The sequence below is a fragment of the Ovis aries genome, chromosome 1, assembly GCF_016772045.2.
Source record: "Ovis aries strain OAR_USU_Benz2616 breed Rambouillet chromosome 1, ARS-UI_Ramb_v3.0, whole genome shotgun sequence".
Taxonomy (NCBI): Eukaryota; Metazoa; Chordata; class Mammalia; order Artiodactyla; family Bovidae; genus Ovis; species Ovis aries.
This window is the reverse complement of record NC_056054.1, coordinates 77496781-77523622: the sequence shown is the minus strand read 5'-3', so window position 1 is coordinate 77523622 and position 26842 is coordinate 77496781. Positions and strand designations below refer to the sequence as shown.

General features: G+C 36.4%; 2 protein-coding genes across 11 annotated transcripts in view; one reads left to right on the top strand and one right to left on the bottom strand.

Annotated features, from left to right (window-relative positions):
• Positions 1–9459, top strand: part of LRRC39 (leucine rich repeat containing 39) — a 21492-nt gene extending 12033 nt beyond the window's left edge. For 2 of the 4 annotated variants that reach the window (XM_027972348.2, XM_027972344.2), the window contains exons 4-9: positions 27–183; positions 759–895; positions 3548–3693; positions 4655–4807; positions 5705–5841; positions 8718–9459. In XM_027972348.2, the coding sequence (XP_027828149.1) occupies positions 27–183; positions 759–895; positions 3548–3693; positions 4655–4807; positions 5705–5841; positions 8718–8773 (786 nt within the window). In that variant the 3' untranslated portion in view covers positions 8774–9459. Of the gene's footprint in view, positions 1–26; positions 184–758; positions 896–3547; positions 3694–4654; positions 4808–5534 lie in introns of all 4 variants that reach the window. The other 2 variants (XM_042251402.2, XM_060412141.1) reach the window with 2 other exon arrangements.
• Positions 7317–26842, bottom strand: TRMT13 (tRNA methyltransferase 13 homolog). Of its 7 annotated transcripts, none has more exons than XM_015092137.4 (11): positions 26338–26842; positions 22192–22238; positions 22038–22104; positions 18868–18930; positions 18619–18688; positions 18265–18371; positions 17745–17912; positions 15397–15469; positions 11193–11267; positions 9500–9932; positions 7317–9189 (listed from the first exon to the last, which is right to left on the bottom strand). In XM_015092137.4, exons 1-11 carry the CDS (start codon positions 26338–26340, stop codon positions 8994–8996), a joined length of 1302 nt encoding a protein of 433 aa, XP_014947623.1. In that variant the 5' UTR covers positions 26341–26842; the 3' UTR covers positions 7317–8993. The 7 variants fall into 7 exon arrangements, 6 of the variants coding, with proteins under 6 accessions (XP_014947623.1, XP_014947622.1, XP_027828142.1 ...); XM_015092136.4 differs by having other exon boundaries at positions 26564–26842; XM_027972341.3 differs by having other exon boundaries at positions 26595–26842.

Below are 26842 nucleotides of genomic sequence, written 5' to 3'. Positions count from 1 at the left end.
CTGTCATTTCTTTTACTTGAGTTTAGACTCTCCCTTCTTCTCTACTAAAACTGAACCAGCTACAGGAATGGCAACTTCATAGAATTGGCTTGCTGAAAATTCCTGAATTCATTGGAAGGTTCCAGAACCTTATTGTGTTAGATTTATCTCGAAACACAATTTCTGAGATACCTCGAGGAATTGGTAAGGAAGATTGCTTCTATTCCTGTTTTTTATTGAGAATTTTTTTTGATACATGGAATAAAGATCTCATCTTTATATAGTCCTACATCTTGAGAAAACTCTAAACATCTGAATTGAAGCTTCCAGGGGATCCAAGCTTCTGGGTTTACTGAGGTGATTCAAGATGAGGTTTTAATGCAAGAAAAGTCTCTTTGGAAATAATATTGTATTGGAAATATTGTATTGATTCTGGAAACAATATTGTTAGTTCAGTTATTCCTCCTACAAGGGAACTGATTGAAGACAAGAAAGAAAAATTAGATAAAATTCTTTAAATGGAGGGAAAAAAATCCCCAAATGGAAAACTGGTCAGGATATAGTACAGATAAACCAGAACAAAAAAATTTTTTTGCATGTACTGATAAATCATCTGCTGCTTTTCTGAAAAAGGGGCAGGACACATACCAGGAAAAGGGAAGAGGCTAAATGTGAATTTCCCAATTTGAACCTGGAAAGTAAGTTATGCTGTAATACTCAATAACTGGAAACAGTATTTTATATCCCTCTGCTATTTACTGTGTATTATTTTTCCATAGGACTGCTCACTAGACTTCAGGAACTGATTCTTAGCTACAATAGAATAAAAACTGTCCCCATGGAACTAAGTTACTGTGCCAGCTTGGAGAAACTTGAACTTGCTGTTAACAGAGACATAAGTGATCTTCCACAAGAGGTCAGAATGATGTAAATGCCTATGATTATATTTTCCATCTACTAGTGACTTACTTCTCCCCTGTATGATCACTAAAAATAACACTAATAAAAAATGCTATAAATTTCAGAAAATATAGAGGAAACAATTTATTATTATAATGTATGTTTTTAATTAGAGAAAGACCTATTTAGCATAAAAGATATTTCTATTATTGGCACAGTACCGACATTATTTGTTGACTAGACTGTGATCTCTTTGAAGGCCAGAGTGAGAATCATTTCTATTCCCAGAATTGAAGGCTCAGCTCAGTATGAAGTAATTACATAATACTAAATGAATGTCCTTATCATAAAGAACAGGCAGCATGGTGATAGAAGAACTCTTTTTTATCTCTTGGTTTTTACAGGTGATCAGCTTTTGAGATACAGGTGAAGTGAAAAGACACGAATTCTTCAGATTAGGAAGTATATTTGCTAGCTTCCCAGGCTCTATCAAGGAAAAGCCAAGGCAATAGGCTTGTGAAGGCTTCAAACTTTTATTGGTATATCTTGTTATTGGTAAAACTGATCATAGAGATACAGACTTTTATATTATTTTTCAAGCATATTTAAGGCTCTTATGAATCAGCAAAGGAAATTTCCATGGTGCTTTGCCTAGAAAACAATGATTTTGCAGGATAAGAGTTATGTAAAAGAATAAAACTCAAGAGACTATTCCCCTTTCCCACCTTGTCTTGGTTATCATACTTGATTATGATGAAAATCATGATCATAGGGACAATTTCTTTTTATCTAAGAGAGGGCCAATAAATATTTCATTTCTAATTCCTAATTATTGATTTTGTTTTTAGTTTTGGTTCTGTCAGTAAAAAGTGAATTTGGGTGTGTCTAATAACCTATCTTAACCTTAATGTCTTTACTTAAAGCTTTTATAGGAACAGATACTGAACTGAGATCATGAGCCTGGAATTATTTCCAAGTGTGGCTTAAAGGTAGCTGTGTGGCCTTGAACATACCACTTTACCTAACCTAGGTCTCAGTTTTCACATATACAAAATGAAGATTTAGGTTATAATGGTTTTAATATTTTTCTTCATTCTTCTAGAACCAAAGGATCTTAGCACCATTGAGAAATCCTGTTACAGGAGATGTACCTCTAAGCCATTAAGATGCAACGCTGTAACACACAAACAATTATGCTAATGCAAAAATAATCATTTTATATACAATTCTGAACCATCTGAAAAATTTTAAATCTGATGACAAGTTTTGAAAAAGTGTTTTTTTTTCATCACTTGAATTCCAAAGTTGGAGAAATATCACCTACTAAATGGAAAACTGCCTTTTTGCACTACCCATAATCACTGTATCTCTGCATTTTTTCAAGTTTTAGTTAGCTGTGCAATGAATCTGGATGTGCCCTGAGACAGAAAGAAAACACAGAATTGCCTAACTAAATGGAGAATCTTTTGTAAAACTTAACTAAATTCTTACGTTCTCTACAGAAGAAAGAGAAATTTAGAAATTTTGTGACTTTAGGTCCATGAAAACTTGAGTGCACATCATAGCTCCATCATTTCTAGTCACATGGTCTCTCTAAACCATTTTGTCCGTAAAAGGGAAAAAAGGTACTAACTTTGTAAAGTTAATGACTAAACTAGAGCTGTATGCATCAACATGAATTCATATAAAGACTGACACTGAGAGAAAAAAGCAAGTTAAAGAAAGGTTAAGTATAGTATCATCTTTAAAAACATATAAAAAGATAATTTTGTTTCTGAAAAAATACACATAATAGTAATATATATAGAGAAAAACATAGAAAACATGTATTTATGTATAGTAATAAAAACATTTGAAAATGCATGGGAATAATAGATACCAAATTCAGGATAGAGTTATCTTTCAAGAGGAAGAAGGGAGATATATATAGAGGGCTGCTGCTGCTGCTAGGTCACTTCAGTCGTGTCTGACTCTGCGACCCCGGAGACGGCAGCCCACCAGGCTCCCCCATCCCTGGGATTCTCCAGGCAAGAACACTGGAGTGGGTTGTCATTTCCTTCTCCAATGCATGAAAGTGAAAAGTGAAAGTGAAGTCGCTCAGTTGTATCCGACTCCTAGCGACCCCATGGACTGCAGCCTACCAGGCTACAGTGATATCAATATATTTGCTTTCTTAAGCTGAGCACACTGGTGCTGTTAGTCTTAATCAACTTTTTATTGGTTTTAAAAAACAGAATTTACCAAACAGTAAATACTATGACTGAGATAACATGTGTAAAGCATCAGGCACAAAGAAAGAAGGTTTAACAAAGATAACCATTATTCTGAACTTTGGGTTTTCCCAAGAAAATCTCCACCACTAGAGAAAAGGAAAACATACTCACAGAAAGAAAAACAAAAGCTTCTGCCGGGTGGGTGCTCTAAACCCCGGAGCTTGGTGATTTTGGAAGATATGTTTTCTCTGAATAGATGAACTTTCTATGAGAACTTTTCATTTATCTGGAGGTTATTTAGCTTTATTGTTCTCTCAGATTTGCTATGGATTTCTACGACTAAATAAAGCCCAAGCATAACGTAAACACTTGACGTGAAATATCTCCTTTACCAATGTGAGTGTTGTAGTAGCTTACATTGTGGACATTTTGAAACACTTTGCCTTCCTTTTCAGCTCAGCAATTTGTTAAAGCTTACTCACCTTGATTTGAGTATGAACCTCTTTACTACAATCCCTCCTGCTGTGTTGAACATGCCTGCTCTTGAGTGGCTTGATATGGGAAGCAACAGACTCAAACAACTTCCTGATACTATAGAAAGGTAAAATAACTTTTTTTAACTACCAAGAGATGCATTGAAGCCATCTATGACAAATACGAAACAACAAACAAAACAAACGAGACCCCAGAGATAATCACTCACAATAGATCTGTTTAGTGCTACTTCGAATTCCATCTCTGGTCCAGGGAACTAAAATCCCACAAGCCATGTGGTGCAGACAAAAAAAAAGGAGGGGGCATGAGGTTTGGGACAGAAAAATGGACTTTCTGAAATCAACAAATTGACAAGAATATGCCACAATAACAACATTGCTTAGTGCCTGATTGAGGAAACTGATGTAGAGATGTTGGTGAATTGCTGAAGATCACAGTAAGCGTGACAGCTACGATCTGAACCCAGGCATCCACACCCTCCAGTGGCTCAGCTGTAAAAAATCCACTTGCAAGGCAAGTGATGTGGGGTTTGATCCCTGGGTCTGGAAGATCCCCTGGAGAAGGAAATGGCAACCGACCCCAGTATTCTTGCCTGGGAAATCTCATGGACAGAGGAGCCTGGTGGGCTGTAGTCCCCTGGGGTCTCAAAAGCATCAGATATGACTTAGTGACTAATCAACACCTGCACCCTGGCCGAGTCCACGCTGTTAAACAATATGCATACTTGCCTTGCTCTAAATGGGCATATTAATAATTTCTGAGTTTGCTTTTAAGATTCTAATTAAGATTATATAACATTTTAGCAGTTCTTCTGCAAGAAATCTATGAAATAGTGAAGAACTGTAGAATACCTTGATTTCATTTCTACTACTACATGGGAGTTGTACTGCAAACGGAGATTAGCTCCCTGATCTAGTTTCCCTAAAATCAGGTAATGTTAAGTCAGTTAACTCAGGTAGACTGGTTAAACAAGATATTATATAGTATGACATTAAAATTTTTTTAATAAGAACCAGGGTTTTCATATTATATGTGATTAATCACAGAAACCTCTTTTAATTCTTCAGAATGCAAAATCTACATACATTATGGTTGCAACGGAATGAAATAACATGTTTGCCAGAAACAATCAGCAGTATGAAAAATCTGAGTACTCTTGTTCTCAGCAACAATAAACTGCAAGATATTCCAGTGCGTATGGAAGAGATGACCAATCTAAGGTAAAACTTGTAGATACAGAACCCACATGTTCCTTTCTAGCTGCAGAACAAAGTAATATGAAAAAATTGTTATGAATAGATTTCTCATTCAAATAAATAAATACATTAAAAAATCTCTCCCAACTTTGAAGTGCTATAATTTATAAATAGGGTTCATATAATACTGGCCTAAATTACTCAAGAATCCTTGAAACTAAAACAGTAGTGGGATTTATCAGCTTTAAGGAATGTCATCTGTTGGTGACATCTTCCTGAAAATCATCTTTATAATTGCTAACAAACTTTATCCATGATACAAACACCAAAACCATAAGAACAGTGATTATTTTCCTTCTAAATAACTACAAATTGATACAGGCAATGTTAAATACAACTTTTTACTAAGTTAATTACTAACAGATCTTCCTCAAGTATCTTCCAAAAGTTAATTTCCTGACAGTGAGCATAAACCATTGGAATTCATAACAAATCCCACAACTTTCAACAGAATCATTCATTTAGCAACTATTGAGCCCTGTACCCAATGGTGAAAATATAATGATAGATAAGACATACTTTTAAAAATATGCAGAAAATTTAAGTTCATAGCATTAACTGTACTTTTGAGATGCATTGAGATTGCTCTTGCAAGTTAAATTATACCACATTAAACATATGCTATGGACTAATAATTGCTTTCACAAGCTTGAAAAATAAGTTGTCTAAAGCTAATATTTTTTTCTTCTAGGAAAGAAACTTAAAGATTCTTGGGATATATCACATCTCACCAAGATGTTCAGTTATTGAAACCAGTTAAAAAAGAGTAATTTAGTATATTATCATTTGATCTTTCTCCAGGAAAATAAATGTACACTTCTATGGCATCTATAAAAATACTGTTTTTTGGTGAACTGCTAGGTTTGTCAACTTCCGAGACAACCCATTGAAATTGGAAGTAACACTTCCTCCCAGTGAAAACACAGATGAGGAAGAGGAACGGGAATTATTTGGCCTTCAGTTTATGCACACATACATACAGGAGTCACGGAGAGCAGGTATGAGATTTGTATAGAACACAGGTTAAAAATTCTTTTTAGTAACGTGTGTATGTGTATATATATATATATAGACATATATATGAATTCCTTTATAGACTTTTCATTCCATCTTACCTTTTCTGTCAAATCCTAGTCTCTTACTCAATATTGTTGAAGGAAAAAAAAAGTGAAATTCAAATGTGTTCACAAGTTTGATAAAGCCTTGGAGAGAAAGGTTGTAAAAATGTTAAGAAGCCTTTTCAAGTAGAGTCAGGAAATAAATTTCTTTGGTCAAGAACTTGAAGCACGACCAAATGAATGAAGATGTAATTCTTAGAAAGCTTCACTGCCTCATTTTATCAGTTTGTTATGTCAGTTACTCATTAAACACTACCTTCCCTACTGTTTCCTCTTTTTCTGCAATAATCCACAAATAGAAAAAACATTTTGCTACTGTGCCTAGGAGTGAAATGTTATCAAGAGAACATAGATTTTAGCCAATAGTTACAATGTGAGTTTTTGATGTGTAGATTTTGATCACTGATAATTTAGAATTAAAACCTTTTTGTTGCTTTTTAAAATTATGGACAGAATGACTTAACCCAAGGGGAAGAGGACAAAGGGCGTAATTATCTGTTATTAAAAAATAAGCAATAGGATAGTAGAAAACATTGCTACATTGCTAGTAATAGAAAACATTTTATAATTCACTAAAATGTGAAGAATTTTTCAGTTAAAACACAGAATTTAGTTACATCTTCAGTTATTTTGAAGAGTAGGTATAATCCAAGCAAAAGGTAAAGAGGATTTTCAGCTGGAAAAAATATTTTTACCGACATCCAAGGAAGGTCATTAGATCTGTTGTAGCAAGGTTGCAGAAACAGTAACATGGAGGACAGACTGGAGGAAGATATGTAAAAAATTTGGAATAGTTTGGGGCCTAGGTTTGGATAGCAGAGTATAAATATATATAAGACAGGTAGGAGACAGAATTGATGACTGAATGAAGACGAGAAAAAGGAGTTGTTCAGGATGAATCTGGTTTTGGCTGGAACAACTAGATGACTGGTGATGCTGAGACGGGGAAATGAAGCTGGTCTGGTGGTAGAAGTGGAACATGAACTTAAGTTTCAACACAGTATATGTGATGTATCTGAGGGACGAAGGAAGAGGCAGTCGTGTAGATCAATCTAAAGTTTAAGTTTACTGAACCTGCAAATTTTGCCGGTCAAGAAATAGCTCCTATGTATATCCCACATATTCACTGTCTCATGTTACCTTAAGGAAAGGAAATAAGCAAGGTTGGGGAAAACAATAATCTTTACCTACAGCTGGCATGTTGATCTACAGCAAGTACTCTATGGCTCATCTTCCCATAGAGTAACTGGTATTATTGTCAGAAACATTCATTAAGCTAAATGGTCCACAGGACTTCATCAGTATAATTCTTGTGTGCATATGTATGTTTTATGATGCATAACAGAGATAATGTCTGTTGTAGAATATCTTTTTATTTCCAGGCAAAAATTGTTGAATAAAGTAAAACAGACTGCATAACACAAATTAGCATTGCCTAACTCAGCAAAATTGGTCTAACTCAGCAAAAATACATTGCAATTTATTACAATGTATTATTATCTTCCTTTATGGTCTCAATTTGCAGGCATGAATAGCTAATTTAAAAAATGATCCAACTACTTTATTTTAATAATATTTGACATAGAACTTACAACAAGAGAAAAAAGGTTACAACTTAAACAGAGATAATAAAACCAAGTCTGTCATTAAAAATATTTTTATGAATTAGTACTATTAAAAACATAGTATTTATTAAGTACTTACTCTGTACTTACAACTGTTCTAAGCATTTTAATATGTTATATCACTTAATGCTCATATGACAACCCTGTGAGGTATTATTATCTTCATCATCCCCATTTCAAGAGGGGAACTGAGGCACAAAGATATCAAGTAGTAAGGATTTGAACCTAGGCAGTCTCATGAGATATGTAAGACTTAAGTAGAAAGGTCAGAAAGTAAAAATGTGCTAGACTTTATATTTAACATACTCACAGACCTACAAATACTAGTTATTTAAGAATATCATTATAGTATCTAAATTAGTAATTCTGGATCTTTATCTTGGCAAATGTACAATGATTAAGACAATTTTTACAAATAAAGCAGAAATAAACCAAGGATGAGATGAGGAAAAGACTAACAGTCCTACCATATGTTTGGTTTAATGTTTACTTGTGCATAGAAACTGCGTATGAGCTGAGGCCCAAATGTGAGGTTTTTGGTATCACTATCTAATTTCTACTTTATTCCAAATTATCTTCTCAAGCAGGAGAGAATATATTTGTAATTGTCCTTATATATGTAAAAATGACCCATTAAAAGATACGGATGCCTAATTAACTTCAGAAGTTATTTACAAATTTCAATTTAATTTGTGAATTAGGCTTATAAGTATCCTTTTGGAAGTTTTAACTAGATAATTATCCAATTAGTTATTATCCAAGAGGTAATTATCCAATTACCTCTTTAGTTTTAGTGTCTGTCATGAATAAACTTTGATAATATATAAATACAGGTATGGCTCTTGAAATCTGAAGATAAATTCATTAATTAACTGAGAACAATTCTGTATTTCTTTGTAATAGAAACAAATAATCACAATTAATTATTCTTTCCAGATCTGCCTGGACAAAAAATCCATACATAAGCCAAATTCTCAGATTGGTCCTTGTTGTAAACTGATAATTGATCATTACATCTTAAACTTGAAAAATAAAAAGTATTAAATAAAACCAAAGGAAAATAAGTTTCTAAAATTAATGCAAATAGAAAGTGAATGTACCTGTTACATGTTGGCATGTTATGTGTTTCAGGTAACCAAGTCAACTGCTCAACTACTTCCCCAAACTCCATAGATGCTGATGGATAGTATAATTCAAGATGCCCTGCTGATTGCTTTGGGAATTTGGTGAATTCTCTAATGTTTGGATTTCTAAAGTAAAAAACAAAGCCATTACCTAAGTTCAATGAGGCCACAACATTTTTAAAGTTCACATTATCTGCTATTTAAATATTTCCATGAATATAAAAATACAATTAAAAAAATTATTTTTGGTGGAAGACAGATGTTGTTCAAAATTTCTTTCTTATTAAGCACTTGTTTCTGGTGGTGAAGAATGATTTGGTAAAGCAGTTAACAATACATTTTCCAAAGATACCAGAGGTTCTATATAGTACTGTAAAGCAGGACTGAAGCCTTTCTGCTGTAAATACTTGATTCGGCCTTGGTCAATCAGCAATTTACAAAGATGCCCTATTTTCTTCTTTTCTTCAACAGTAAGAAACCTAAATTGAATAAACACACATAACATGTTATTAAAATTTTGTAAAACCTTATAAAAATTATTTTAGCTATTCCTATTTATTGACAAACTGCTAAATAACGCACAGTATGTTCTAGGAGCTATGTTCTATGCGTCAAAAAAACGTTTTGTTAATGCCATAATAAAAGTGTGTGTATTTTAACTTATTCTAAAATTAGATGGTAAAATATATTTTCATGAATGAATTTTTGGCAATACTCATCTAAAAATAAAGTACAGCAAAAATAACGTATTTCTGCCTTAGTGCGGTGCTCTTCAAAGTAGCCACTCACCCAGGCAAACTCTCAGCGCTGTCATCAGTGATTCTGTATCCTCCATCATCATGCTCTTCACTGCCATCAATCTGTTCATCTCTTCTTTTTGTGGAAATATTTGAAGCTTCCAAAGTCGTTTTTCGCATCCCACAAGTCGCCCAACTACTCATTCGCTGGAAATAGTGGAAATCCACTGCGCCAAGGCCCAGAGCCCTGAAATATTCTTTGCCCACATAATGTCTCCAATCACACCTGTGGTGACAACAGAGTGCAATAACAATGCCAGCCACAGGGGTCCACTTCTCTGGGATATTTTTTTCATTTCCTTCCTTGGCCAAAGTGTTAATTTCTTTTTCTGTTTTATCATTCTTTATGCGTTTGGCTAAAGGTTCTTCATTCCTTTCCTCACAACTGGCAGCATAGGTTTCAACCAAACATCGTAATGCAAGATCTGCAAACACAATTATGTGGCCCCCCCCAAACCACATCATCTTTAAAAATAAGTAATTTTTACATTTATTAGGCAGTATGGTTTTTAAAAGCCCAACAACAAAAACCTACTTAGCTTTATACTTGCGCTAATATCAACTTTGTTCATATTTGCTCTTTCCTCATTACTGAATAATTTTCTCTAATGATTTATTCTGCATAAAGTCAACTTCCCCCATCCCCAAAAAACTATGTGAAGCTTAAGATCTAAAATTTGAAAAACTTTTAGTCCAACTACTCACAGTGGCTCTCATTTTTCTTACCCTTGTTGAGGAAATGACTTGCAAAGAAAAAATTTGTGTTTTCTACATATATATTCCAGGGAAGTTTTGAACTTAAAGAACCCAAAGAAAGAAAGAAGAAAGTCATCAGCTAAGCATCTACTGAAGCTGATGTTCAGGGTCAGTCTTGAAATGTAAGATGGTCATAGCAAACAGTGAAGAGTTAAGAAGAGGGTCAGAATGTGGAAAGTAGGCCTCACTGGAGGCTCAAAGTTTAATCTGCCAGAGTTACACAACAAAGCTGAACCCTGTACTGTTTGATTTCAAAGCCCATATTCTGTCTACTTTATCATACTATATCTGATGGGTCCAAGCTTAAGACAACACATCTTAACATTTTTTTGTTTCCCCTAGAATTTTGATAAATAATCATCTTCTAGTAGGAGAGTCCTTCCTAAGCAATTCTAAAAAAAATGAGTAGCTTCAGGAAAAGAACCATAATAGCTTCTGTAAATGACTGATTTCCTTTTGGATGAAATATAACCCAAAGAACTTTAAGGTTCCCCCCCACCACCCTTTTTTAACATCGCTCAGTTGTGTCCGACTCTTAGCGACCCCAATGGTCTGTAGCCTACCAGGCTCCTCTGTCCATGGGATTTTCCAGGCAAGAGTACTTGAGTGGGTTGCCATTTCCTTCTCCAGGGGATCTTCGCGACCCAGGGATCGAACCCAGGTCTCCTGCACTGCAGGCAGACGCTTTACCGTCTGAGCCACCAGGGAAGCCCTTATAACACAGCATTTACACATAAAACTCTTAATTCATCCTATGAAGTGGCCAAAATGAGCAACTAAATAGGAAAGCTCTAAAACTGGATATAATACAGGGTGAGTGCTACTAAGAAAATTAATGAATAACAAACAAGGAATTAAAACTACTGAAGAGACTCTTTCATGCTAAAACTTAATGCGTTCATCTCAACATTATTTGTATGTTTACATACCTGTTGCCACACCACACAGATGCTTTCCAATTCCTACAACAGGTAGTTTTTCTTTGCTTAGCAAAGGAATCTTGTCTGAAATGAAATAAGAACTAAGTTAGTTCTTTTGTGAGATAAAGCATTACGTGGGCTTTCAAAGAGAACTAAACTAACTAGAATCTTTGAATTTTAGGGCCAAAAGAGGCACAAACAAAAAAATTCTCACTTTATAGCTTAGAAATAAGGGGCTCAAAGATGTAGTGACTTGATAAGTAACACAGATGACTACTGATATGGAGAGAATTAGTTAAAAAGTTTTTCGTTTTCTTTTTCTTCCCACCTCATCCCCAGCAGGGCCTTTCCTCCTAATTTAAAGCTTCTTGATTTTTTAGGCCAGTGCTATTCCATACTGACTCAGGACTCTACCCTGTTGAAGCCTTATTTAGCTAAATATTATTACCCATTGATAAAAGGACTCAAAAATTTCCCTAACAGGTTTATTTTTCATAACTAATATATATGACAAATACACATGAATAATACAATCAACATTTTACGTTACACAATATTATATACTCAATATTAGCATCAAACTAAAAATATAGCTTTTATTGTATCTTGAATAAGATATAATCTTATGTAAGAATAAGACATTATTTTAGCATTTCACACTGTTCTGAATAAAATAGTCATAACAGTGGTATAAAAGTTAAAAAAAAAAAGACATCTACAAGGTAATGTAGCAAAATGCAGAACATCACAGTTATGGCTTCTGTTCCCAACACCCCCAACCCCCCACCATCCAATTCATTTTCCTTTTCTAAGTTTCTGAAATAAAAAGTATGTTTCTCCCTACAAATTCAGCTATAGCACCCAGCACAGTTATTTGTCCAATGGAGGTCCTCAGTAAATATTTCAAATTTTCTGTTGCTTGCTTTCAGATGGTATCACATGCTAGAAGAAATTGCTAACAAGTGGAACAGTTTGCCCATGTAAAGTGATTCAAGAAACTTATATATCAGAGTGAAGAGAAAGGTTGTCTAAGTAAGCCCTTATGGAACTGGGGGCATCAGGAATTTTGGAAGAAGAGCTGAGACAGTTATGTTATGAATAATAGTACAATGGCAGAAAGTCTATTTAAGTAGTCAGATCCACATCTCATAGCCACTTGATGGTTACCTCTTTACCAACTGGTGGAAAACTAGATAATTCTCTGAAGCAGTTAAGACAGGAGGTCACTGGACTGAAGGACGGTTAAGAAGTGGAAAGCTGTGTGTGTGAGTGTGTGTGTGTGTGTTAGTCGCTCAGTCATGTCTGACTCTGTGACCCCATGGATTATAGCTTGACAAGCTCATCTGTCCATGGAATTCTCCAGGCAAGAATACTGGAGTGAGTTGCCATTCCCTTCTCCAGGGGATCTTCCCAACCCAGGGATCGAACCTGGGCCTCCTGCATTGCAGGCAGATTCTTTACTGTCTGAGCCATGACAGAAGCCCGAAGTGGGAAGTTGATGTGTGGTAAAATAGCAGGATTAAGTGAGTATGCATATGGATAAAGCTCTTACTCCTCACTGGGTCCTACAACATTAGTAACTAGATTCTCACCCTCAAGGCAGATGATCAAAAAGTGTTATTTGGGGAACCTGACCAGCCCAAGAGGAAAGATCATGTTTTAGACAAGTTACTTCAAACTGGAGCTTGAAGTCAACAATTCCACTTGAAGACTTAAGAGTTCATAGTCCCTCAATCCTCACTATGAACACACCATCAAAAAGCACAGATGTTTGAGCAGAGCCTCTAAGTTGAAACAGACCAAAACAAACGGAAAAGAGCAACTGAGTGCATATAGACTCTAAAGGGAGAATACTTCTTAAAAAATGTATTGTTAATATCCTCACAAAGATATTGCAATTATGAAAAAAAGAACAATTAAAATAACAAAGATAAATTCAGAGAAAAAGATCTTAGAAATTAAAACTATGATAGAAGAAATTAAGCTGAAGAAATCTGCAAAAGTATATAAAAAAAAGATAAAAGATATAGAACAGAGAAGTAAAGTCAAGAAAGGTAGAGAACTATTCCAGGAGGTCTAATAACTAAATCATAAAAGTTCTCCTATTAAGGGAGAAAAGAAACATTGAAGCAGAGAAAGTTAAGAAAGAAAGAATGTAAAGAAATTACCCAAAATGCAAGAAAATTTTCCAGAAAGCTGAGAATACTGGAATCTCTAAATCAGGATTTCTCACTCTTGGCATTAACTTTTGGCTCCAATAATTCATTGTTGTGGAGAACTGTACTGTACCTTATAGGATATTTAGCAGGGCTCGGGTCTGTATCCATCTAGCCAGCAACATGTCTTTTTTGACAACAAAAAATATCTCAGACATTGTCAGTTCTCCCTGAGGGCCAAAACTGTCTTTAGCTGAGAACCACTGCTATAAACAGAAGAGCACACCAAGTGCCCAGCACAACAGATAAACTATGACACAGCAAGACACATCACTGTGAAAAGGTAGAACTCTGAGGACAAAGGAAAGAGCCTATACATTTCTAGAAAAGAAAAAAGGAGATGATAGACAAGGGATCAGGACTCAGAACAGCGCTGAACTTTTGAACGACGACACTAATGGAGTAATAGTTTCAAAATTCTTTGAACGTGAAAGTTACTCAGTCGTGTCCAACTCTGTGAACCCATGGACTATGCAGTCCATGGAATTCTCCAGGCCAGCAATAATGGAGGAGGTAACCTTTCCCTTCTCCGGGGATGATCAACCCAGGGATCAAACCCAGGTTTCTTCCATTGCAGGCAGATTCTTTACCAGCTGAACCACGAGGGAAGCCCCAGAAACAGAAAAGACTCAGCCAAATCAAGTGTAAGGGTAAAGTTAAAGATATTTTCAGACAATGCAAGGCATCAAATTTCTCTCTAATGCAAGTGTTTCTCAGGAAGCTACAGAGGAGGTCTTTGCCCAAGAAGAGTAAATTAACAGAGGAAGATGTGGGATAAAATGTAGATAAACAGGGAATTCCTTGGAGGTCCAGTGGTTAGGACTTCGCACTTTCAATGCTGAGGGTTCAATCCCTGGTTGGGGAACTAAGATCACAAAAGCTGCCCAGGATGGCCAAAAGAGAAAAAAAAAATGTGGAAAAATAAATTTCAACCTACAAGAGTGAAGGGAATCCCCAGGATGAGAATGAAAAGTTTTAAGGTTGACAATTGTGCCCCAGGAACAGAAGACAGCACGCCCAGTCTAGACTCGAACAGGTCTGAAGGATCCAGAAGAGACTTTTTCAGGAAGATGGCAACTAACAGAATACTTGATAAATGTATTAGAACAATTTAAGACAATTAAAGTGCAATTTTTAAAGTTATACCTCTTTAAAAAAATTGAAGTATAGCAGATTTACAGTGATGTGTTAATTTCTACTGTACAGCAAAGTGATCAGTATATAAACATATATATATATATATTCTTCTTCATATTCTTTTCCAATATGGTTTGTCAGGGGACATTGAATATAGTTCCATGTGCTATATATAGGACCTTAAATACATTTTTAGAAGACCAAGTAAAAAAAATTATAAATTATCTACTAATTCAATGAACAAATTTTATTTACTATATGGGCCAACGGTGGGTTGCATTACAGGGCTGAATTAAAATTAGCAGAAGAGGTTGCTGGCATATGTTTGTATTATTTTCATTCTAAAAAAGGTATAAAAAGGGCATTAAAAAGTATGATTCATGGGTATGTGTGTGTGTGTGTATGAAATAAGTTCCATAGAGATAGGTTATTTTCTTTGGTACAATTTAAAATTGTGGGAGTATCTTTCACAAATTAGTTAGGCAGAGAACTAGCTCATTTCCGTAACAGTTTTGGTAAAGTCATGTTAACAATGGGCAGAAGGCTAATGTATGGCATGAACCAACTCAGTAATTAAACAGCACAAATAAGCAAGATAAGGGCATATTATCAATATTTTTAAACTATTCTCTAGTATGACATTTCATGTCTAGCTGATCCTGAAACACAATTTCTTAGAGTGTCAACCCTCATCCCATTTAAATGTATCTAAATGTTAGATATAAAATTCTATATTAAAAATGGATTAATCTTTGTTTTTCCTGAAGCACTGTTCTGCCTGATTGGACTTCTAAGCAACCTTCAAGAGTTTGAAAAGTTCTTTGATTTATGGAAGAGCAACTGAAAGTTATGCAACTTACTCAAACACAAATGTTGAATATCAATTTGAAGTCTTTCAAACACTGAATTTTTCTTTCTGTGTTTGCCATCTACCTGTACAAATAGAACATTATTATAACAATGGGTTTCATGTAAGGGAAAAAAAAGCTTTATGAAAATGAAAAGATTTCTATTTATTTTCAAAAGTCAGAGTTAATAATTTTCCACTTTATTTTTTAGTATTTAAAAAGTAGAATTGTTAATTGTATATTCTGTGACAGAAAATAACAAGTCCATGGGATTCTCCAGGCCAGAATACTGTAGTGGGTAGCCTTTCCCTTCTCCAAGGGATCCTCCTAACCCAGGGATCGAACCCAGGTCTCCTGCATTGCAGGTTATTCTTTACCAACAGAGCCACCAGGGAAGCCCAACAATACTGCAGTGGGTATGCTATCCCTTCTCCAGCGGATCTTCCCAATCCAGGAATTGAACGGGGGGTCTCCTGCATTGCAGGTGAATTCTTTACCAGCTGAGCTACCAGGGAAGCCCTCACATTTTTATAAGCCTTGAACATTTTATAAATTATAATGTACACATTATTTCCTTTAATTCTAAAAATCCCCAATTCACTGATAAAGGCATTAATGTTCATAGATGTTAACTGACTTACCTAAGATTATTTGCCAGTTCCTTTATCTTTATCAGGCCCTAATACACTATCTGTGGCTTGCTTCTCTCCTTACTCTCCCTGAAAGATCACAACCATTCTCATCTATATCCATATACCTATGATTGATAAATCTACATTGTGGCCTAAACCGTTCTGATGAGCACACACAAATCCAATTGTCAAACAGAAAGTTCTACTTCAACAGCAAACTCACCCAAAACTGAACTCATTATTTCTCCCTCTGAACTATTCTTCCCCTTCATCCTGGCACACTCCCTGTCTGAGGGAAGCACACCACTTAGTCATTCAAGGCACAAAAGGCCACCAGAATTAACTCCTCCCTCTTACTTAATAAAGTCTCATGGCTCCCACTATCACTACATTTCTCATACTCTTTCCCTCCTCTCTGCCTCACTGCAACATCCTAAGCTGGCTCATTTCTTACCTGGATCATAGGATAGTATCTTATTATTAATCTCCCTAGTTGAAGTTTCATACTCTTCTGATACAGCTTTAATAGTACTGCTAAGATGAACTTTTAAAACTCTATTTACTTCACCAATCCTTATATACTCCTTAAATCTCTTCTTTGCTGCTTCCTTCTCAGGAAACCTGAGGCTGGTGTTTCACCTTCTGGTAGAACTCTGCCATCAGCTGGTACTTACCACTTAGCGTACTAAACCAATATGCTTATAAAAATGTCCCATTAGATGTAAGCTTCCTGAAGACAAGAATTAAATCTTGTTTCCACTGTATCCCCAGCATGTAACAAGATAAAGTCAAACTCCTTCCACAGCATAAAATACGACCCCTTCCGGAGTCCGGCCCACCTCTCCCATCTCACTGTTGAACTCTACTTCACTTCCATCACAGAGAAATGTTTCTGTGCTCCCCTGTCCTTTCATGCATTTGGCTACACTGGTCTTGCTTCCTAGAATGCTTCTCAAACCCCGCATCTAGCAAATACTCACTTTTCAAGACACACCTCAAACATCACTTTTTCTATGTAGCCATTTATCATCCTTTCCCTGCAGTAAAACTTGTCACTCCCTCCTTTGAACCCACACGGTATTCTGTGCAGCATCTTTTTTTCCTTCATATTTTAACACCTTTTAAAAAATAATCATTTATCTATTTGTCTCTTCTTTCTAAATATAAGTGGGCTTCCTTTGTGGCTCAGCTTGTCGACTCTGCCTGCAATGCAGGAGACCTGGGTTTGATTCCTGGGTTGGGAAGATCCCCTGGAGAAGGGAAAGGCTACTCACTCCAGTATTCTGGCCTGGAGAATTCCATGGACTGTATAGTTCATGAGGTTGCAAAGAGTCAGACACGACTGAGCGACTTTCACTTTCATTCTAAACATAATAGAACATAGGGACTCTTGTATTATTTGACTGTATCTACTCAAATTTGTCATGGTTCTGGTGGTATGCTCAATAAATGTTTACTGAACAAACAGTAAGTTTCAGAGGTAAGTAAGGACTCAAGACTTTTAACTGCTAGCTTGAGCTTGGCTCTTTCCACGTATCTCCTTACCTTTGTTATTATTTTAAGAACTCAGAAATTTAGATTAAAAAATTACCTTTAAGTCACCAATATAATTAGAATAAAAAACTACAGTCAAATAAACACAAAAAACTCATTTTCTTTTAGAGGCTTCTTTTTTTAAGTGCAAACAAAATCTGGCTACAAATATACCACAATGTGAACTTCACTTACCTTGAATCTTGTGGTCACCTTTTCTACTAGGATGAAGTGAACTTTTTCAGCATCTTTTAAGGCAATATCAACCCAATGAGATAATTTTCCCTTTCCTGCTCCAAATTCAACAAAGCATCTTCTTGGACCAAGTAACTTTAAATTTTCAATGTTACCTAAAATAGAAGCCTGCAAACTTCACAAGATTATTTTATAAACTAGAACAAAAACATTTGGCTCAAATGGAAAAACAGCAAGACAATTTCTATATAGGGCACCATGTTCACAATGGTAATTTTTGTTTGGCTTTAAAGTTTTTCTCCTGCTTTTAAGTACTTAACATGCAGTACTCAGAACCCTATCCATGCCAAGGACTTTCTATATATATTTGAACAACATTGTTTAAAATGGAGATTCTGTACCATGAAAGATAATCTAAACAAAATTTCATTAATACTATATTTAGAAAAAATAGAATGTTAGCTTCTGACAAATGAACAAAAAGGCCATTTTTAGTAGAGTTACTATGGCTTAAACATACCTGCTGTTTCAGATGTTTGGCTGCAGAATCACCATTTTTAGGGTCATTAAGGGCATCATGCAATGCTGGATGGGACATAATTTGATCTTTAAGTGTGCAGTTCAAACCTGTGCCAAATAAAAGCACACAAGCCTAAACAACCAAGTGTGAAACTGTAGGGTTCTAAGCAATGGTAGTAATATTAAACCACAGAGGAATTTCCCTTCTCCAGGGGATCTTCCCAACCCAGGGATCGAATCTGGGTCTCCTGCATTGCAGGCAGACTCTTGACCATCTGAGCTACCATGGAAGTTCAACTCATATACCACCTCATTATTCTAATAAAATTTAACTCGCAAATTTAGGCAGACTTACCTTCACTTGCTTTTCTCAACTTCTTAATTAAGTTTTCCAGCTGCTCTTCAGAGAGAGATGAAATTGGAACCTATATACAAAAATGGGACGTGAGCTGGTCTGGGAACTGATAACATTGATTCTATAAGAAAACGCATTTTACGTCAAAATAGTTAATTTATTTCAAAAATTGGAACAAAAATTGTAAGCTTATTTACAGTGTGGAGACGCTCTAGAACACCTCATAAAATTGAAAAGTCAAGTACTTACTAATTGATCTGGTATTTCGGTTTCATCTTTTAAACCTGCATTAATATCTTGAATAAAGAAGTCCTTAACAAAAACAAAATGATAACAAAAGTTATTAATGTGAAGAATTCACAAAAATTAAGGTGAAAAACTGATTCATCCCTTCTAATACTCTGCACCTGCCACCTTTTCTTTCTTCCATCCATTTATTCATGAAAAAATTATTCATAAATAATTACTGAGTGACTAGTCTGGTCCTTAACTTGCTTTAGTTGCTGAGGATTCACCAGAGTGAACAGAACAGACAAAAACCTCTGTGTTGCTGGATCTTACATTCTAGTGAGGTGGCTATCTGAATAAACATTTATAGTCTAAAGAAATTCACTAGTAATTTCTATTAACATTTTTACCTATCTCTAGCATAGACTGAGATGTTATTTTGCTAATTGTTAAAGCAAAAACAAAGGCCCAACTACAAATGGCTGTTTATCAGATAGGTAGATGACCACAAACAGATATGAAAAAATATTACAATGGTTTAGGTTTGATTTCTTCTATTTTAAAATACTAATTAAAACAGAATATAGAAATGTCCTGTGATACTATGTTGCGTAACATACAACATAGATTTCTAGTCCATTTTCAGAGACAGAAAGACTCTAAGTAAGGATCTAGTTCAACATGTTCAATAATGAAAATCTTCTGTATCTGTCCTACCTAACATGGTAGCTACAGCCTTGAAATACGGCTAGCGTGACTGAGGAATCGGACTTTCGTTTGGCTTAATTTTAATTAACTCAAATTTAAATAGTTACACATGGCTAGTGGCTACATATTAGACCATGGACATAAATGAATGAAATGGTAATTTTTTACAAATTCTCTTTTGAAAGTGAAAACAACTCCTGAGACATTATGTACAGTAATTTAGTTATACATTAGACATTAGACATTAATGCACAGGTTTTAATTATACAAATGGCAGAAAAGTTTGTGTGGATTGTGGGTTGCTACTTTTACTTATAGGGGTAATAATAGAAACTAGTGATTAAGTGGAACAGGTTAGAAAGTGGGTATTAGAATGTTTTGTTGGATAACCGACAAAACTGTAACAGAAAATTATTAATAGCTACAACTACTAGTAAAGCAAAACCTGGATTTCATGTTATACATAGAGTACTAGACAAAAACTGTTCTGCGTTTCTTTTCTCTATCTCGTCATCCCACTGCTTTTCTCCCTTTCCTTTTCACTGTGTCCCCAGCATGCAATGAAATCTGTGCATGGGTATTCCATTTTTTGGGGGCCCAGTGCCACTCAGCCTGTGAGATCTTAGTTCCCAGGGACTGAACCTAGTTCTTTAGCAGTGAAATCATGGAGTCGCAATCACTGGATCACCAGGAAATTCATAGGGGTATTCCAGTTTTAATAAATTCACGTTTTCTCTCAAACTGTTCTCAGAACACATATTCAATCTGCTTGCTTTAACTAAAGCCTAATTCATGGGGTCGCAAAGAGTTGGAAACCACTGAGCGACTGAACTGAACTGAACCGTTAGGTAAGGAAGAGAACCTCCACGCCTGTGAAAGTGAAAATGTTAGTTGCTCAGTTGTGTCCGACTCTTTGCAACCCCATGGAATGTAGCCTGCCAGAATCTGTCCATTGAATTCTCCAGGATAGAATGCTGGAGTGGGTAGCCATTCCCTTCTCCAGGTGATCTTTCCAATCCAGGGACTGAACCTGGGTTCCTTTGTGGCTCAGATGGTAAAGAATCTGCCTGTAATGCAGGAGACCTAGGTTCAATCCCTGGGTTAGGAAGATCGCTTGGAGGAGGAAATGGCAACCCACTCAAGTATGCTTGCCTGGAGAATTCCATGGACAGAGGAGCCTGATGGCTACATGTAGTCCATGGGGTTGCAAAGAGTCAGACACTACTGAGTGACTAGCACTAACACTCCTGCATTGCAGGCAGGTTCTAAAGAACCTGTCTGAGCCACCAGGGAAGCCAGATAATCTCCATGCATACTTGAAAGTAAAGGCAACATTCTTTTTACTAAGAGGTGAACCAGGGGATAGTCATCACTTTTCTACTACACATCTTAATGTAAAAATTTTTTCTTTTTAAACTAAACGTATGCCATCTGGCCTACTGGTTCTCAATTAGGAGGCATTTGGAAATGTATGGAGATAATTTGCTGTCAAAATGACAGTGGTGCTGGGACTTCCCTGGTAGTCCAGTGGTTGAGAATCTGTCTGCCAATGCAAGAGACAGATTTGATCCCTGATCCAGGAAGATTATTATCCACGTGCAGTTATGTGCCATAACTACTGGACCTGTGCTCTAGAGCCTGGGAGCAGCAACTACTGAGCCTATGTGCCACGACTACTGAAGCCTGCGCACCATAAAGCCCGTGCTCTGCAACGAGAAGCCACCGCAGTGAGAAGCTGGCATACTGCAACTGGAGAGCAGACCCTGCTCTCCACAATTAGAAAAAACCCCACACAGCAATGAAGATCCAGCAAAGCCAAAAGAGAAAAAAAAAATAGAATTATATATTTTAAAAAAAGACTTAGTTCAAGTGTTTCTCTGGAAAGTCTTTCTTGATCCCTTAGATTTAATTTTAATGCAAGTATGTGCTCTTATCACATGTACACTTAGTTCTTTCATTGAACTGAAAAGTTCACTGAAGACTGGGATCATATTTTATTGAAATAAACTTGTATGCTACTGTGCTAAGCTGCTTCAGTTGTGTCTGACTCTTTTTTACCCTATGGACTGTAGCCCCCCAGGCTCCTCTGTCCATGGGATTCTCCAGGCAAGAATGCTGGAGTGGGCTGCCATGCCCTCCTCCAGGGGATCTTCCCGACCCAGGGAATGAACCTGTGTCTCTTAGGTCTCCTGCACTGGCAGGTGGTTTCTTTACCACTAGCGTTGGCACTAAGCATTTTTGAATAGATAAACGGTGGAATTACTCTCTGAATACTATTTTTGTTGCAAAAACATCTGTTACCTGAATTAGGACTCTTAGTGGATTCACAGTCTAATGTCCTACATACACTCAGATGTATTTACCGTATTTCAGTCTCCTGAAGCAAGAGCTTTGTTAAAAGTTCATATTTGTAATCTACTAAGTATATATATATATTACATAGCACCTATTTTACCATTCGATTTTACTGACCAAACACTTACAGGTTTTGGCTTCTCTCTTGAGTTACACTTTTTCAAATGCTTTGCTAGTTGATCTTCATATACTGTGCTAAATTTAAAGAAAAAATTATTTAAAGTAAGACTGTGATAATCACTGTTTCTAGCACAGAAAAACCCTTCTCCAACCCATACTTACTGTTTTGGATCTAAAGGACACAGAATTCTTTTCCGAGCATTTTCTTCCTAAAAACAACAACCAAAAAAGAATATATTTATTCTAACAATATATCAAGTTTATTGCTTACAGATACTAGATACAACTTCAGTATAATGATAAGCTTATGCTATCCCAAAACAAGATTAAGGAAACCTTAAAGGCACATTAACAAAACACTCCCAAAATCAGATCATCGAGTTTAAAACACAAATCTCTAGTGTAATGAGATATCACCTCATACCTGTCATAATGGCTATCATTAAAAAAACATAAATAACAAATACTGACAGTCATGTGGAAAAAAGGAAATCCTCATTCACTGTTGGTAGGAATATAAACTGGTACAGTCACTGTGGAAAACAGTAAGGAGGGTTCTCAAAAAAAATACAACTACTATATGACCCAGCAATTCGACTTCTGGGTACATATCCATAAAAACACTAATTCAAAAAGGTATGTGTACCCCAATGTTCACAGTAGCATTATTTATAATTGCTAAGATATAGAAGCAATGTAAATATTCATCAACAGATGAATGGATTAAGATGATGTGGTGTACACATACACACCCCCCTATGGAATACTATTCAGTCTTTAAAAAGACTGGAATTCTGCCATTTGCAACAAAATGGACAGACTTGGAGGATATGGTTAGAGAAATAAGTCAGACAGGGAAAGACAAATAATGTATGATATCACTTATATGTGGACTCTAAAAAAACAATGCTCCTAGCGAAAATAAGAAAAAAAAGCAACAGACTCACAAATATACAGAACAAACTAGTGAAGAGAGGAAAGGGGAGAGGAGCATTATAGGGGCAGAGGATTAAGAGGTACAAACTATTATGTATAAAATAAACTACAAAGATATATTGTACAACACATGGAATATAGCCAGTATTTTATAATCACTGTAAATGGAGTATAACCTTTAAAGTTGTGAATCACTGTATTGTACATCTGTACCCTGGTGGCTCAGATGGTAAAATGTCTGCCTACAATGTAGGACACCCAGGTTTGATCCCTGTGTCGGGAAGTTTCTCTGGAGAAGGAAATGGCAACCCACTCCAGTACTCTTGCCTGGAAAATCCCATGGACGGAGGAGCCTGGTAGGCTACAGTCCATGGGGTTGCAAAAAGTCAGACACGACTGAGCAACTAAACTTTCACTTTCACATCATCTATGCTTCAATTAAAAATAACCTCTCGTGTAGCTGGTTTAGGTATATATGACCAAATACTGCTTTGGATAACATTGATCTACAGCTTCCAACAGGTTATAGAGAAAGTCTACATATGTAATTTTCAATCTGTGACAGCACTGACTAGACACACACTATTATTCTAGGGACCACTAAGGAAAAAAAATGCTGCCGGTTTAAATTATGACATAGTGTTGATATTGAGAAATATTCTGATTTTAGCGATGTTAAAATGTGTGTGGGGGAAAAGTGTATCGCAGACACAACTAAAGACAGATATTCCTCAACTTATGATGGAATTACATCCTGATGAACCCATCATTAAGTTGACATGTTCTCAGTCAAAAATGCGTGTAATACACCTAACCTACCGAGCGTTATAATATATCCTAGTCTATCTCAAATGTGATCAGAACACTTAACAGAAGTCTACAGTTGGGCAAAATCATCTAAAAGCCTATTTCTTAATAAAGTGTGAATATCTTATGTATTTTATTGACTACTGTACTGAAAGTGAAAAACAGAAGGTTGTATGGGTACAGAGTGATAGCATATTAGTTGTTTACCCTTGTGATAGTGTGGCTGACTAGGAGCCCTGACTTCTGACACTGCCCAGTACTGCATATCATTAGCCCCAGGAAAGATGAAAAATTAAAAATTCAGAGTATGCTCTCTACTGAATGCCCACTGCTTTTGCAGTATCATAAAGCCAAAGAATCATAAGTTGAACCACAGTCAGCTGGGGACGTCTATACGGTCTTTTAACCACTTGGTACGTGATCATACTCTACTGGCTTTGCAGCTTTTGGTACAGAATAATAACATCCTATTCATTTCTAAGTTACATTGATTTAACTACAAGTACTCAAAAAAAATAAAGGAGTTAATAGTTAATAGTGTTGGCAAGTCTGTATAGTCTAACAGTTAAAAACCAAAGGTCCGTCAGCCTGCTTAGATTCCTAATTTTTCTCAGTTCCTAACTATCAGCTCCTAACTCTATGATCTGAAGTCTTCCTGCCTCATCTGAAAGCTAAGAATGAGGTATCTTACCTCTCAAGGGTTGTAAAAATTGAGCTAATAGGTTTCAAAAGAAATGTTAACACAGCGCTGTTCATACAGCAAATGCTGTGTTCATTACTAGTATTAACAATTTCTTTTTCAGTTTATTTCAGTTCTGTTCTGCCTCCCAGTGTATCCACAAAACTATGTTCACTGAATTTCATGACCAAATTAAGAGACTTTTCAATATCTTTTGAAGATATAGCACATATTCTTCCCTATTTGCTGGCTTTAAAGTCTAAACTCCATGAAGGAGAAGACTATGTTAACTTCCCAAACTCTAATGACAAGTAGGGGAAGAAAGTACTTTTAAAACTTGTTTGTTAGAAACAAGGCTTCTCAGCCTTGGCACTACTGATATTTAGGGCTGGATAGTTCTTTTTTGTGGGGGCTGTCCTGCCCACTGTAGCATGTTTAGCAGCATCTCTGGCCTCTAGCCACTAGATACAAGAAACAATCTTCAGCTGTGATGACCAGAATGTCTTCAAACATTGTCTGGGGAGGCTAAATCACCCCCATATTAGAAACACTGGATAAAAATAAGTACAAGTTGTCTCAGCCATATATGACACTTAAGAAAAAAGAGATGGAAACAATATACTCAATCATAACAAAAATTAAAGATTCAGTCAAAGTGTTAGTTGCTCAGTGTGTCCCACTGTGTAACCCACCAGGCTCCTCTGTCCATGGAATTTTTCAGGCAAGAATACTAGAGTGGATGGCCATGCCTTTCTCCAAGGGAACTTTCCAACCCATGGATTGAAGCTGGGTCTCCCGCATTGCAAGCAAACTCTACTGTCTCAACCACCAGGCAAGCCCAGGATAACCCAAATTGAAAACCAAACCATAGTCATCGAAAGTGTTTCCACTTGGTGCTTTTCAGTTTTTTTTTTTTTCAAGAGATTAATAACATGATGCCGCTTCTCTCCAGGAATATGGATTACCCTGTAAGGATCTAGTCATACTCTACTACTGTTTCCATCTGCTGTCATCTTCTGGCCGTCTGGTTAAGGTGAAATACCAGGCCTTATAAGAGGGAGAACAAAATCCTCCTGCAATCATAAAATTAATTTTTCAGTCAGGGGATGTTTGCTGGTCCTCTCAAAATACAACAGAAAGTGTACTTCAGAGAGTTCCTGTAAGTCACAGGTCACAGTCACAGGTCAAAAGAAGCATAAGCTTGTTTCAGTACACTTCATTCCAGCCAAGTATAAGTTGAATCAAAACATGAATTAGAGCTATAGCTATGAGGGATCAGTAGCAGATGAAGGGGTTCTACCGTGGTTTTGGCATCTGTAGTGGATATTGCCTAGAAGGATAAACCATCTAACAAACAAAAATAATGTAAATAATACTGGATATTCACAAGGCAGGAAATCAAATGCTTTTTTTCTATAGCTTAATCTTTCTAAAACCTACGAAACATGCTCTTTTTCTATAAGCATTATGCTGATCTTTTTAAATGCCCTGTCATATATACCCTAAATACACATACATAAAAATATATGCTGCTTGACAATACAATCATATGTACAATGGAGCAAAACTGTACACTTTCTGTTCTCAATTTTAAAAGAATTCATTCTTACGTGTTTTTTAAATCTTTCCTTCCCCTTTTCAGCAAAGTAGTTACTAGTTGCTTTCAAAAGACTGTACGTCTAAATAAAAAATTTTGAGAAGTTTCTCTCAACCGCATTCACAAGACGTGATTATCGTTCACGAAACCATGAAAACACAATTACTGAAACCTTGGATTCTTTCTTTGATCACTCTTCTTTCTAAACCACCATTTCCCATCAGGAAGGCGGAGAGTGGGCCGAGCGCAAGAAGCGGTAGTCTGCAGTAAAACTAAAATCTAGCATTACCATGAGCTGGTATCAAGATAAACGGGTCACTGCTGGCGCTTTACTTAAATAAAAGAAAACACTGCACTTCACTACAGCTCGTCATCTCTCCCTAGGGAGGCCAGTACTGCGTTTATCACAGGAAAAGCTGCCAAATCCAGGGGACTGAAGCAGAAATCTGTCAGAGGGGAGGTGCCGGACCAGGAAACTTATTTCCGACCCTCGAGAGGGTAAGGCGATACCAGACCTCCGAGGCTCCAGCGTGTTCACCACAGAACCTTTTTCCGGCCGCCACCACCATCCTGCAGAACCGCTTCTTCTTTTCCACAAAATAACCGCATCGCCCCTCTTCTGGAAAGGCAGTTCCATGCGGCGTCAGCGCAGAGGCCGCCATAATTCAGGGCTCACTCCGGGTGGCAAGCATCGATCGGCTGAAGAGACGAAAAGTTCTCAGGTTCACGCTGGTCCCCTTCGCGTAACAAATACGGCTGCGTCAGGTCCCGCCACGCAGGATAACACCATGCCC